Source organism: Daktulosphaira vitifoliae, unplaced genomic scaffold, assembly GCF_025091365.1.
Source record: "Daktulosphaira vitifoliae isolate Bord-2020 unplaced genomic scaffold, ASM2509136v1 Scaffold_4, whole genome shotgun sequence".
NCBI classification, from domain to species: domain Eukaryota; kingdom Metazoa; phylum Arthropoda; class Insecta; order Hemiptera; family Phylloxeridae; genus Daktulosphaira; species Daktulosphaira vitifoliae.
In genome coordinates this window covers 31362571-31379167 of record NW_026099575.1, presented here as the reverse complement: position 1 = coordinate 31379167, position 16597 = coordinate 31362571, and the positions used below count along the sequence as shown (strand labels likewise).

The 16597-nt window shown below is 24.0% G+C and overlaps 1 protein-coding gene and 1 long non-coding RNA gene across 2 annotated transcripts in view; both read left to right on the top strand.

Moving 5' to 3' along the window:
- The window catches only part of LOC126906416 (uncharacterized), a 177185-nt gene that overhangs the window by 43700 nt on the left and 116888 nt on the right, over window positions 1–16597 (top strand). The window lies entirely within an intron of this gene.
- Window positions 2502–15728, top strand: LOC126906396 (protein singed). Its single transcript, XM_050686998.1, has 7 exons — window positions 2502–2661; window positions 4544–5037; window positions 5635–6052; window positions 11677–11833; window positions 13622–13783; window positions 13869–14005; window positions 14065–15728. The coding sequence occupies exons 2-7, from the start codon at window positions 4546–4548 to the stop codon at window positions 14265–14267; spliced, it is 1569 nt and encodes a 522-aa protein (XP_050542955.1). The 5' UTR covers window positions 2502–2661; window positions 4544–4545; the 3' UTR covers window positions 14268–15728.

Here is a 16597-nt window from a genome sequence, read left to right as displayed (position 1 = left end):
TCATCCCTTATGCCTAATAAAGGTGTCAACTTAGTTTTTTTAAATGGGAACACATATTTTGAATTTAATAAAATGTTTGAGTTTTTAATTTAATAGCATATGGTATTTGAACTTTTAGTATAACTTTATTTGTTTATTAGATATAAACATTTACAATTATACTAAAAGTTCAAATGTCATTTGCTATTAAATAAAAAACTTAAACATTTTATTAAACTCAAAATATGTGTTCCTATTTAAAAAAAAAAAGTTGACACCCTTATCAGGCATAAGGGATGAACTTAAAAAGTATTGCATAGTTAATAATTCAAGAATAATGGGTAACTAAAGATAATCAAAAAAAAAATGTTGAAATTATTATTATTCTGTAAGTAATTGAGTGAGTTATGATAAAAAAATCACTCTGTATACTGTTCTTTTTTAAATGTTGGAGGGGAGTAACCCCTTTAAAACCCCGCTAATTTGCGCATTTAAAACAGTTTCATAAAATAAAAAATTATCCAGTTAAACGATAAAGTATTACATAGCTCACCCACCTCAAGACGGCTAGAAGATAGAAGTTAAAAATATTGCTATTAAAGATGTAAAAGATGGTTTTTTCTAAAAAAAAACTATTTTATTCGCTTTTTTCGTGTTTAAAGAAGTATTGTCTATGTTGATGGCAAAAAAATGAGTAAACTTTTTTATTTTAGAGCCAATATTTATTAAATTATATGATGTAGTAAGTTATTGTACAAGACATCATCAGAGGCGGCAATAGAGAGCTTGGAGGGTTTAGCTTAGCTTGGGGCCCTTCTATTTAATATTTAGCAAAATTATATGCATTGTTACATAGAAATAATTTTTGACGGAAGAGGAGGAATACAATTTAATCTCTTTCTTGTCCACTGAAACAAAAATTGACCATTTTACACCTAATTATGTGTCATAAATTTAAATATTTTATGATTATTTAATGAATAAATTATAAACTAAAGGCCTTTGAATTTTTGTAACACCTTTGACTTTGTTTAAAAAAAAAAATTTTAATCTTGTTAAAAAAATTGACAACAAATGACCTTTTTTAAGTTTAAATAACCTTAATATAACAATATCTATACTTTAAACAGTTATAAATAATGACCGGATTAACATGTGACCTTGAAATTTTATATTTTGTCTAGACAACACACTAGAATTGAGTTTTCATAATTATTTGAGTACATTTTAAAATGAGATAGCGCCTAAAATTCGCTATCAGATCACTGTGTGTGGGGTGTGACTATTTTGATCATAAGACGTTTTTCAACCGCACCGAATATATGACCTACCCCTAAATATTACCATCACCCATTTCGTAATACGTAAACACAAGACAGAATTTAGTGGTTTCCAGGGTTCAGAACCTCAAAAAATTGGTTATATCCATTATCCATAATTGATAATATTTTTTATAATTATAATAAAAACAAATAAATTATCACTTATATTTTTGATATTTCTCCAAAAATCATGTCAGTTACTAAAATATTGCTAATGTTTAATTTTAAATAAATTATCTTAAAAAGATTTATTAAGTTTAAAAAACAAAATTTAAATGTTATTCTAGCATAAATCCTTTATTTTTTAATGTTCATCATTTAAATAATACATGACAATAAAAATAGATCTATTTTGTCATGAAAATATATACGTTTTATATTAATTTGAAACAATAAATGTAATGTATTATTATCTAATATTACATTTTTCAATACGATTTTGTGAAATTAGACACTTTAACCAAAAATAAATGTGGCATGACTACAATTCATGTTTTTAATGACATTTAAAAATTATTTTGTAGTAATTTGACATTCACGCGTATTTTTATTGCTACGGTTCACAAAATGACATTTTACGTTTTTAGTAGATAGCTCTACGACATTCATTCTACATTTTTTATCAAGTGAAGTAAATGATAAATATTCTCTTGATATATTCATTTTTTAACACGTTTATATTAGTTTCACGTGTATGTTTGTTGTTTGTTTGTCGTTTGTAATTTCAGTCATAATTTGGTCTTAATCATTATCATTGATATTTGCTGGAGTTCAAATTCTAAAAGAAGAAAGGCAAACAGTTTTAAATAATCAGTGTTCATATGTAACATATAATATTAGCCATATAATTAAACAAGAATATTACAATTTAATGATGAACAATGTTAAGATTAGAAACCGTCTCTAAATAGTTATATCAAGTTTTCCTGATTTTCCAATCATACACAATCTTAATTATAATGTACTCTGCGATCTAATAAAATATTGTAAATCTAGATGATGTGAGAAACTTGTACATCAGTTATATTTTTGTTGTGGGGTAGGGCGTATATTTATTAAGCATAGTGCATCAAACTATCTGTTGCCCAAACTTCACTGCAGCAGTAATGATAATACAAGTGAGTTGCTACATGAATTTAATGCCGGCATCAGCATAGTGCGAACGTCACCAACGTATGTGAATAGACATTGGACTTGTGTAGTTCACAAAACAGTGTACAGGCTTCAGTATCGACCAGTTAGCTGCGTGGTTGCCGGTGTGTTTGTAGTCTTTTGGTATCGTATTGTATGTACTCATAATAATAGTAATAATCGTCATTATTTTGACGTTGTAACTGTTGAAATCATCGCAAAACAATTAGTAAGCAAAACATTTAAATGATCTCAATATGCAGTCTTGTAAATATTCAATAAAGTATATTAATACTTTTTTTGTATTTTTACTGTATTACAAATTCTTGAAAAATTTTTTATTCAAATGTGTATTCTAAAAATTTTTTTTACATTTTTAAATATTTAAATACTTTTAATACCGTTAACTATTAACTTACCTTCAATCAAACCATATTAAAAAAAATTGTTCTTTTTATCATTGCTTTATCATTTACCAATATCTGGACAATTTGAAAATTACAGTATGTCAATTATTTTACACCATAGTTCAACTTTATTTATAAATCTATTGTATTTTTTAAGTTATCTTTTTTCGTAAGTTTTTGACATAAAATATATTTATATTACATAACCATTTTAGTTCCTTTTTTCTTATTTTATAGATATCAGCCCTTCAAGAATATTTTTCTAGCTTGGAATTGTTCAAAGCTCAATTATCCTTTCCCCTGGATTCAATTTTTAAATAAATATCGTATTTCTAAGTTTTGTTTATTATAACTAATGATTATTTTAAATTAGACTATTTCTCTTTAAATATTCTTAAAGTATTTTAATTATTTTTAAATATTTTTTAGAATACTCATTCAGAATATAAAAAAAATTATTTTTTACAAGACTGTCAATATGTTATAAAAAGTTATTGTTGTGATAAAAAAGTGATGTATAAGCAATTAATAATCCTTAGGTTCATGTTTATATAAAAATTTGATTAGGAGAAAATCATGTGGTTCCTACATGTATTATATGTATTTTATTTTTATATTTTCTGGACATAGTCTGATCTTTATAAGTTTAATATAAATTTTTATATTGTATGATGATACTTACAGAGTCCTGAGTATAATAATTTTAGTTTTAATCAGAACCCTGAGTGCAAAATGATTGCTGTTATTAGCTGAATATGACCTATCTTTTCAAAACTTGTATACTACTTAATAACATTTGTGATTTTGTAGAAAAAAATGTATTTCTAGCATAAATATTTTATTGTTTTAAAAAGAACCAAATTATTCAATTAAGTTCCATAAAGCCAATGTCTTTTCGAAGAGTGTAAAAAAAAATACCCATTTTTTAGAAGCTAACTTACAAAGTAAAATATTCAATTTCAAAAAAAAATAATGTTTTTATAAAATGTTGATTATGAAAAATTATACATCAATTACATTCTCTTTCAATTAATATTATTATACAATTCTTAGCTTTGAATTTTTAGTTTTGGTGATTTGTCATTTTTAGTGGTATTACTGTATACATATTTAACATATATTTTCTTATTTTCTTAAAAGTTATATAAAGTTCTTATAACCACAAAGTATATTGATATTTTTCTACATTTGTAAATGCCCTTTAACCAGTTTATGCATCTAATTTTTTCTAAAATTTTATATAACTTTTTTTTTTTTTTAACATTTTTTTGCCCTTTGAATGAGATAGTGTTAATGTAATTAATGATAATTTAAAAAAAAAATCTATAAATCAACCTGATTTAGCCAAAATACTAAATACTACAGTGTTTTTCAAATAAATCCTAAAACTTTTTTATAAACTACTGTAACTGAAAAATGTAAAAATTGTTAAAAAAAAAAAAAATTAAAAATTAAAAAAAATGTACATCTGACATTCCAAAAAACTACAATAAAAATAAACCCTTAAAATAAATCTAGGAATTTGGTTAATTCAGGTTCAAAACCCTGTTGTTAAGTCCCAATTTTTATTAAAATTATTGTTTTAAATATCTTAACATAAACTAAAACATTTTATAATTTCTTGAACAAACTTTTTTCTGTAATTTAGTATGTATGGTGCACTATAAAATTCTTTAATGCTTATGTTTTTTAAATTTTTATTAGACATGAACGGTTACAACAATCATGAAAGTAGTGAAGGAGGTGCTAAACTATCATCAATCTCTCCATGTAGTTGTTGGACAATTGGATTGGTTAATGTAGACTCAAAACGATATTTAACTGCTGAAACTTTTGGTTATAAAATAAATGCTAATGGAGCATCATTAAAAAAAAAACAACTATGGACATTAGAACCTAGCACTAATAACAGTGCTTTAGTATGTGATGGACCTACAACAACAATTCGTTTACGCTCACATTTAGACAAATATTTGGCAGTGGATACTTTTGGAAATGTTACTTGTGATGGTGATGATCCTAGTGATCCAGGAACAGTGTTTCAAGTATCTGTAACTGATGGAGATTCTGGTAGTTGGGCTTTGAAAAATGTTGTACGTGGTTATTATTTAGGTGCTTCATCAGATAACTTAAAATGTACTGCAAAAGCAGCGGGTTCAAGTGAATTATGGCTAGTTCATTTAGCTGCACGACCTCAAGTATGGAAACCATTAATATTGTTACTAGTTTTAATTATTATCAAACAATTTTATTATGACAATTAATTTTAAAAATTGATTTGATTCACCAATCATTAAAATTATATGAGATGTATTTGTAATATTTACAGTAGAACCTTGATTATTCTAATTGTGTAGAATTACACCTAGTTTAAATAGTGAAAAACTTGTTTTAAAGGTCTAGAAATTCTACTCATTAAATTTAAACTATTTTAGTTTAAAAAAAAAATAAGAAAAGTTTAAAGAAAGAATTTATACATTATCTAAATTACATTAATAAAATTTATTAATTTAATTTAGAAATTAATTTAATGTGTAAAATTTATTCTAAAATGGGCTTTCTGTATATAATAAAAGTTTCAATATAATTATAATTTAATGATAATTGTATTTCTGATGTTATGAGTTAAAGAAGGTAGCCCAAATTTAATATTTTATAGAAACCCAGAAGCCATAGCCAAAGGGTGTTTACAAGACTTAATACTAAATACTGATTAAATTAATTATTCATAATAATGATGTTAAAAAAAATTAATTTTTATTGTTAATGCTTATGTTACTTTTTGTGTTAACTAGGTAAACCTAAGATCAGTTGGTCGCAAACGTTTTGCTCATTTGTCTGAAAGTCTTGATGAAATTCATGTTGATGCTAATATACCATGGGGAGAAGATACTCTCTTTACATTGGAATTGCGACCAGATGATAATTTTAAATATGCTATACACACATGTAATAATAAATATTTATCTAGAGATGGGAAATTGGTGGACACTTGTACTTCAAACTGTTTATTTTCATTGGAATATCACTCTGGTGGTTCTTTGGCTCTCAGAGATAAAGCTGGTGGATATTTATCACCAATTGGCTCAAAAGCTCTTTTAAAAACTAGATCCCAAACTGTTACCAAAGATGAGTTATTTACTCTTGAAGATTCTTTACCACAAGCTAGTTTCATAGCAGCACTGAACTCTAAATATGTGTCTGTGAAACAAGGTTAGTATTGTCAATTTAAAATAAAATTTGACTAATATAGTATTGTAGTTTAGGTATTTAAATATATCTTATCATATAAAAAATTTAAACTAAATACTTGATAAAATATAATCAAGATTTTAAATGCACTAGAATTTCTATTTTCGTTTGATTATATTTATATTCCAACTCAGGATTTGGTGGTTCTAGCTGCTGTGTTTTTTAATAGTTATCATAGTTTTTATCTAGAGATGGAAGATCTAAGATGACATTATTAAATGTAACTCATTTCTCTTATTATTAGAAACTAAATTATAAATTATCTTTTTTCTGTGACAATTAGGGTTTTACATTTCATTCATCAATTATACATTGAAAAAGTAGGTATTAATAAAAAACCTGTTTTGGCTGCAAACAACCTTTTACATTTAAAAACATAAAATATTAAAAAAAATTTTTTTATTATTATTTAAATACGAGTGAAAGAAGAACCTGTTTATTTTCTTTCTTGTATTTTTATACGAATTAGTGACTAATTTAAAAACTCATCAGATATTCATCATATAATTTTTATAATAAATAGCCAGTATTGTAATATTGAGATCAGTTTTTTCAGTTGGTAACATACTGAAGTGATAATTTCGATTAACTAATTGGGTTATCAGTTTTTTGACGACTAGATATGATTTTTTTAAATTCCTTAATCACAAATACCTCGCATTTTATAATTGTAGCCAATAAATTATAATTATTTATTCACCTCTAATTCGAGCAAATCTGGCTTAAAATCACAAGTAAAGTTAGCTTAACCTAACCAAAAATAACGCCTTAGGATGTAAAACATTTTTGAACATTTTTTTTTTTAACTTTGAAGTTTCTCTGATCACTGGCGTAATTATAGATGATATGGGTGTCATATCTTTCACACAACAATAATAATTATATGCCGTAGATATAATTTTTTTTTTTTTGGGGGGGAATTGAAATTATTTCTTATGTATATTCCACCAAGACGAAACCACAATTATGCCACTGGTTTTAATCGTTGGGGAGATTTTATTTCAAAAAAAATGTTTCGAAATGTTTACTTACTATTGTTACAGTTTCTCTCAGTAACACTAACAAATAAATTTTCGATCTATAAAAGAAATAGCCTTGTTAGATCATCCAACTTGGTCGGTCGACTTGAAAATTGTTTAAATTTTGTCTAATTATTAAGTTAAATTTAGTATGGTACGCATTATATTTTATTCTATTCAATTCGACTTCAAATGTATAGTACGTCATTACTTTGTTCTTTTAAATACTAACGATATACTTTGTGTATGTTTATGTTGATGTAATTTTAATCTTAGCTACGTATGGACAGTACGTATTGCATACACATGGTGGAAACTTTAAGGCGTCCCTGTGGAAACTTGATTTAAAAATATTTCGTTTAATGTTTATTAAACTGACTATGTTGTGTTTAAAAATGATAAAAACAAAGTAATGACTTATGAGTGATTTATTTAAAAAAAAACAATGTAGTTTCATGGAATGACTTCGTGAAATTTTATATAGGCCAAAATAATGCAAACGTTGCTCTTTAAAATCTTTTTTTTTTATTTATAATATTAATTATTTTAATACATTTCTATTAAATTATCTTTTGATAGTATTTTAATCATCAAATTGAATGAATCGACGTTATTATATATTTTTTAAATACTTTATTCTAATTCAAACATTTTTAATTAATTAATTTATTTTCTATTTTAAAATTTAAATTCAATATTTTATTACGTGAACAATTTCAAAAACCCTTGTTTATTCATTCATTGTTAAAAATTTTTTGATTTGATTTTATACTGTCGTCTTTGTATAGAATTTGTTTTATCATTAGATCATTCTTTTATAAAGTAAAAAAAAGTTTTAGTGTTTTGTAGTTTTATAAATTTTGCTTTATAATAACATTTGTCTTTAAAATAATTTGAGTTATTTTAGAACTTGAAGTAATTTCGTACTGTATGTCATATTTAGGAGTATTATCCGTTAGTTTTAGTTTATATTATAATACAATTTTACTAACAAAAAACGTGTAATCAGTGTTTTTTTTTAATTATAATAAGCAATTCTTCTACTCATGCTCTATTAAGTAATATTTAGCTATAAAAATAATTAACTATATTTTAGATTTATTACGCTTTAAAGTGTATATAAGGATTCATTATACAAATGCTTTATCTTTAAGCCCAATTTTATACACTGTTAACTTTTATTATAGAATTCTGGTAAGAATTTTACTATAGCATATTCGCTTTGTTTTAATATAAGTGGGATACACTCGTTTTTTTATACGTATTCTTATTTTTGTAGCAATTATACTACAGTCTTATTATTTTATGCATGTACTTTTATGTACAAGGAAACGTCTAATTTATTTTTAATTACTTAAAATATTTTAATTAATAATGGTCCTCATATGTTTATTAATATATAAATGTTGAGTAGTAGTTCAATTAAATAATCATTCAAATACAAAAATATGTTAAAAGATCGCAAAATGAGCACACTATGCTCATACGTAGTTGACAACTTGTATATATTTATAAATCGACTTTTATTATTTAAATTAATTTTGAAATAATTTAAAATAATATATTGATATATTTTTTGTGCGTTTAAATATGATTACTACTAAAATCTCTCTTGATTGTTTAGACAAATAATAAAATTTATTTAAAGAAGCTCTAGTAATTTTCATTTGTAAGATAGTTATTTTGTATTATAATAACACACTATGCTACTGAGAGGAAGTACTACTGGTGTTAGATACACCAATAGAATAATAAAAGTATAATACCTCTTAATGACAATAGCAAAAATACAATCTTTTATATCGGTGAATAATTAAATGAAACTATTTGTATAAAATGACTTGGCTGCGATTACTGAATCAACTTAATAAATAATCTGGATGTAGTCTGATGAATATTTTTTTTAAGTTTAATACACTTGTTTATATAATCCCGAATTGTTTAATTATCATGTATTCAGATATTGTATGTATTTCATACACAAATAAACTGTTTTACATAGAAAATACTATTTGTATTTTTAACGCAGTAGGATGGCTTAACCAGTGAATGAATAGTTTAATGTTTTTTATCTTATTCGTTGAAAATTGGCAAAAATAAAACAATACGATGATCATAGAATTATATCAAATTATCAAAAGTTATTGATAAAAATATTATTATGGTAATGAAGTGATAACTATCGATAATTATAGTATTTTCAGTACATTGAATAAAATAAGCTATTACTAAATAAATTTTGTGGATTTAAAATACTATCAGCATGATATAATTTATTAGAGAAACTGTATTATGTGTTAAAACTATGTTTCTGGTTATACATTTTTAGAATTTTGTATTTATTGTTTAATGAAAATTACCAATGAATTTTACCGAATGCTAGTTTTGTATATGTTATGTGTTAAATAACTACTGCAATTCGTTTTATATAGTTAAAATATGGTTTCTATAGTTAAATAAAACAACCCGGGGCAATGGCGGTCAAATGATTTTGCCATGGAAAAAAATGTAAAACTTTAATAATAAAAACCATCATGGGATCTATTCCCTTTACTTCAGAACTTTTTTTTATTTATATTACATCAAGATGTTATTATAGACTATTTGATATGTATTAATGGATTTATTCTTATCAAGAAAAAGTAATAATAATATTATAATAAGTAAGACTTAAAATTTAATATTTTAAGTTTGTAGGATTAGTAATTATTTTATATTAGTTATTCTCAATAACCTTTAAATTGAATTATAATGAAATTATCATGTATAGTTTATAAAATATGAAATTTCTACAAGGAAAATTGTACAAAAATGGCAAAAAAGGTATATCTATAAGGGGTATCTATATTCCTAATATCCTCCTATTCGGAGGATGGTCACTGATCCGGAGTTAGTAATTTTCTTAGTTCCCTTTAGATGGTTAAAAATGCACATAAAACACCCAAAAAAAGGTAAAAGATGGTATTAATTTGGAATGGAAAATTTAATTTCCTGTTAGTATCAATTAATTTAGACTTTGATTTTTAAGTGTTTTGCACTTTGAATAATTTAATTCTGTGCTAGTATTATAATTTGCAGAATTAATGCATATATGCGTTTATCTGTCTTATTCTAATGTGTATTTAAACAAACGACCCTAATTTCGTACACAATATCAATTTGTTTCTTGTGTGATTGTGAAGCATTACTGAGATGTTTTTTATACTTGTTTAGTCAAAGTAATACTTTTCGATTTTTTTATAATTGTAATGAGTACTTGACCAGTAATATTGTTTTAATTTTACATATTAGTATAAATAATAACAGTTAGGTTGTTTTATTTAACGATGTCTAAGGATTAAACCAATTATAACACAGGTGAATAAACTTAAGTTTTTTCTTTCATAATTGTTGTATTAATTTGACACGGTCTGAAGGATACGTATTTTTCTTTACTTAAAAGTACGTACAAGGAATGGACGGTTAATTATTTATTTGTATCTTTATATTCTTTATGTGTACGATGAATTGCTGTGTTCATTTAACATTTTTGTACAACGTAAAATTTTTCAATCTCTTGAAGTCCTATTGCTTTGTTATTTACCAACTTGTTAATTGTGGCTCATATCAACTGTAAATTTATTTAATTACGTGTCTTTTAATAGCAAAACATTGGTGTTTTATGTATTTTATCTGCAGTACATACATTAAAAAGTTATTCCATTTAAAATTATTTATCAAAAATATACCTAAATATATGAAATATTTTTCGTTATTTATTTTTTCATTTAAGCTAAAATTAATCTTATTTATATAGCCACCCCGTCTTAAAATTTTAAATATAGCCCTGAAGACATGTATCACAGGAGTTGTTTCAAGTCTTTTATACTATTTTATTGTTGAAAAAATTTGAGTGGAGGTATTTTTTTAGTGTTATTCCTAAACACATATTTCAAATTAAATTAATATTTAAAATCATGACGTTAAATAGTTATTAAGATTTATTAAGTTATTATAATTTTGGTTTAATTGGATAGAGACAGAACAGATTATTCTTCCCTTTTATTTTAAATGAAAATCCCTCACTGTTTAAAAGAAAATTTTTTTCTGGCCTACAAATATTATATATTTAAATTTGTATATGTATAATGATTTCATATTATGTCATTGATATTACAAAAATAGAAAACGAACTGTGTAAACATTTGAGTAGTTTTAAATCTTAAATATTTATTTAAAACGATCTTTTGTGTTACCTATTGGGTTAATAAAATGTTAGTATTTCTGGTAGATTTGTTGTATTATTAAATATTTACTGACAAGAATAATTTATTAGGCAATCTAAATATTTAATGCTTTTTATTTATAAAATTAAACATTTAAGCAAGGAAAATTAATCTAAATAAAAGGTTTAGGATTAACCATCATCTTTCAGCATTAACGTGAGATTAAAGATTAATCAAAACCCTATTTATTTTTACAATTAAACTTCTTTTTTAAATAAAAAATATTTACGATTCTTAAAAAATAAAAAAAATACCTTTTTCTTTATATTTCTATATTATAAATAGGCGAAATATTTTACAGGTGTTGATGTAACTGCTAATCAAGATGAAATATCAGATCATGAAACTTTTCAACTAGAGTTTGATTCCTCTACTAAAAGGTGGTATATACGAACAATGCAAGATAGATACTGGACTCTCGAAACTGGTGGTGGAATTCAAGCTGTAGCTGATAAAAAGTGAGTAACAGCAATAATTGTAGTTACAATATTTTCTAATTATTAGAAAATATTTTATGTTATAAGTTATTTTTATAGTAAAAATACTAGCTCTATAAATTTAACTAAGGCCTATCTATGGAGTCATACTCAATTTTTGGTTTAAATATTCTAAGGGCGGATTAAAAAACATGAAGTGATAATGTTTTTATTGAATTATAATTTCCTTAAGTAACTAATTGGAAAATAGTGCTATGTGACATTAACTTCGTAAGTGGGCTTTTTGCCGGCCTACAACAACAACGTGGTTTGCCACTTGCGTAACGACTTGCTATGGTAGCAAGGGTCGCCACCACTTAGGCGAGGTGTCACACCTATCAGATATGATTATCGGACCATAGGTGGAATTTAATTTAAATTATTATGTCTTTATATGTATAATGATTATAACACCTCGTGGTTTATTAACCACAACCATGATAATTGAAATTGTATGTGGTTGATATATAAAATATACAGTAGCCCGTGTCTAGATTAAGGAACAGGGATAAAATACACGCGAGTATTTAAGTTACTCGCGCAAAAAAATGAATATTACGGTTAAAACTAATAAGGAAATTTAATTTAATTGTTAAAAAAAAGAAAATTAAGTTAAACATGGACAAAAATACTAATGTATCAAAAACCATGTCTACAAATAAAGGCAACGAAAATAAAATATAATATAATATTTAAACAAAAAAATAATAATACAAACATCACGGACGGTATTGGAACACATTCGTTAATGTTAATAGGAAATTAATGAAAAACACCAGGAGCGGTCTGGACACCTGCTCCTTAGCGTTGGCTAGGAGAGAAAGGAAACACGTGATCTTCACACACAAACAAAATTAGGTTAATTTATAATAAAATAAAAATGAAATAAAGTAATAAAACACAGCTCATTACATAAATATAATATATAAAAGAAAACGATACCCGGTTTCCTAAGAGACTCATCCAATGGTCTGGCGGCTCTACTCCATCATTGATAAAATTAGTACAAGAAAACAACAAACGTGTGCCTTCTAGCACGGTAAATGACAGAAGAAAGGATGGAGAAGAGCCAACACCGAAATAACGAAATTTTCAAATCGATAAAGTCCAGTCTTTTTGGTAGGGATTAATACCGCTAAACAATTCGATTTTAATTATATTTATTCTCTTTTGTCATCTTATCTAGCGGTCAGTGGCAAAAATGAGCTGTTGACACTGCTGTGTCAAAAAAAAAGTTCTTTCACGCGATAAAATAGATAAGTAAACTTAACGAACAATTATAAACGGTCCATCTTTGAATTTGTGACGTTACAACTTTCGAAATAAAATTAACATAGTTTTAAAATAGTACATAATTTTGATTACTTGGTGTTTTTATAGTATTGTCGCTTATATTGCAACAGTGTGTATTTTAAAAATTAAAAATGAGATTTTTTTAATGATGATATAGTAAGTGCTTCTACACATTTTTTAAAAATATTTTTTGTCAAATTTATAGTTTTATTGTATGTTATAAACGTAAAACCAATAGTTTCCAAAAAAATTAGTTATCTTTAATGAATCACTTCGTGTAATCAGAAAATCAATGCCATATGAAATGATATTTGTTGATATGTAAATTTCATGGTATTTATAAGTGGAATAAACTTATATAATTAATAAATTAATTAGTCTCAGAAATCAATCCAATATTTAAATGTTTACTTTTACTGAATTTAATTTAACACCGAGTGTTTTATTATATTATATGTATATATATATTTTTTTTAGATCTTCAAATGCTTTATTTGAGCTAGCATGGCAAGGAGATGGTTCTGTATGTTTTAGAGCAAATAATGGTAAATATGTGTCAACAAAACGATCTGGACACCTATATGCTAATATTGATGTTATTGATGAAGCCTGCAAGTATTTTTTTTACTTGATAAATAGGTAATTTTATTTCTTATAATAAAATATTAATAGAAGAAACTTTTTCTAATAAAAAATAATGTTAATTAAATTCACTTTTATCTAGACCTATTTTGGTTTTAAAATGTGAACAAGGCTTTGTTGGCTATAAATCCTCTTCAAGTTTACGCTTAGAATGCAACAAAGCTTCTTATGAAACCATTCAAGTAGAGCGTTCTGATCGAGGAATAGTTTTTTTCAAAAGTAAATTTGTTTTGAATATTTTATTTTCTATTGTAAATTTTAACAAATTGTGTTCTTAGACCAATTAAATAAATACTGGCATGCAGATGACGAAGGAGTATCAGTTGAAACAGATATACCTGAAGGATTTTTTTTGGAGCTAAGAGAACCAACTAGAATTTGTATAAAAAGTGTATCAGGTTATTATTTGTCTGCTGGTAAAAATGGGATGTTTAAACTAGGAGATAGCGATTTTAATAATGCTACTAACTGGGAGTATTAATGACATAAAATAACAATTTCATTGATCTTTATAATTTATATATATACACACACATTTATGTGATAAAGTAGTGTAGATAGAATTATTATCATACAAACTAAAAATTTTAAATGACCATAATATTTTAAAAATATACTTTTTTATGTATACTTCTTTAATTAACTTCTATGCACACTTATCTTATTGTAATATTTAGTAAGTTAAAAATACTACTTTATAGGTATTAAATGACATTTAACAATTCTATAATTAAAAGAAACATTTTATTTTATCTTTATAAAAACTAATTAAAATATAAATCATATCTAAATTACACTATGTACGAGTTGTGTACATTATGTACATAGAATTGGGATTTTTTATATCTATTTATATTAACTTTTTAATCTATTGTAAAAATATATTAATCATTACTTATATGATTACTAAAAAATATATTAATTTTAATCATAAAATTAAATATGTAGTTATCACTTTCTGGTATTTTAGTTTAAATACTATCATTACTATGTTTAAATAAGATTTCAAAAGTGATGAGTTATTTTTTTCTTATGGAAAACAATTATACTTAATAAAATTTTTTACATTATATCAAAACTATAAGTACATAGAATTTTTACATGAAAGTTTTTAGTATTTAACATAATTCATTAATCTACAAATAAAATACAATTAATAATAAAGAATTTGTATTTGCTATCTCAAGTATGTATATCCCCCATTAAAAATATTTACAACTGTTTTTAAGAAAATAATGGTTTATCATTTATTTGTTGAATAGATTTTTGATGTAAATAAAAATATACAATTTACATTTAATATAAAATTATAAAATTATAAAATTAGTTTCTAGTCTTCCAAAGAGCTCATTTTTTAAATTTTATTATTTTTACTTTTATATTTAAAAATGTAGGGAGACTGGTTGAAAAACTGTAATTAAATATGATATTATTTTATTATAAAATTAATAATAATAAATATTATTTTATGTTAAGATTTATTTATAATTTTATATTCATAGTTTATCATATTTTATACATTTATACATTTTTTTAAAAATATTTTTTACTTATTTATTATGACTATTCCCAAAATTTATACTGTACTTTCTTTATTTTTTTAAAAACTTTTATACTAACTTTTTTTTCTTAAAAATCAAGTTTTGCTGATTAAAACACTTAATTTTTAACATATAATAAATAAATAAAATATTTTTAACATTTTTATGTGAGAATGAATTTAAAGATGATACTTTAAATTTCAATTACTCACAAATGTTTTAGATTAAAAAAAATTTTTGTATATTATGCAAGTATTCAAACATATGATAAATTTATTTTTCAGATTTATTTATTTAATAAAAAAGTAATATTGGTTATTAAAAAATAGAAATTAATAAAAATGGTTTATTTTTCATTGTATTATGTATTTATTAAATTAAATATAAAATTTCTAATAGAATTCTCTTTAGTTTTTTCTTATTATATTTTAAAGTAATTCGTTAAATCTTTAGGTATAATTATAGATTGTTTAAAAAAAAAAAAAATTCTAGATACCATAAGAGATTATAAGTGAGTTGGCTATTCCTTAAAGGTTTTTTAAATTCTATAGCTATTTGTCAAAAATTGATGTGTTAAAATTGGCAATTTTGTAATATAATAATAATAACAAATTTAAAATTTTAATGGCGCTCAATATAAATCAAATTTCTGAACCATAAAAACTTAATATACCAATATACTACACATACTAGTTTTTAATAAACAACAGATAATACTCTTTTTTAAATATTGTTATCTTAATTTTTTGATAATCAAATAGTTAAAATCATATAGTTATACTTTAAATAGCAGAAATAATTAAATTGAAAAGAATACTTACCAAAATAGCTATCATTACGTTTCGGCATTAAATCAACATTAACAATTTTATTTTATTTATTTATGTTCAATAAACTATCACATTGAAGAAATAGGTTAATACACTTGAATAATATCTAAATTAAAATAATCATAAATGCATGCAAAGCAAGCCATAAGATTTTTAATTGGTGCTCAGTTTTTAGTTAAAACATTAACTCCTCAATGTAGATTGCTCACACTAATTACTATCAATAAAATTCTGTTAGAATTTGATCAATCAAATATATCTGTGAGTAAAAATTTTTCGTTTTTTATATCTTCTATAAGTTAAAAAAAAATTATTTGTGCCTGTTCTCATAAAAGTAAGTCCACAAGTTTTGAAAAGGAAATTTCAATAGCACTCTTTCAAAAAAATGTATATATTTTTAAATAAGTTAATAAATATTTGATTAATATTTTTATTTTATA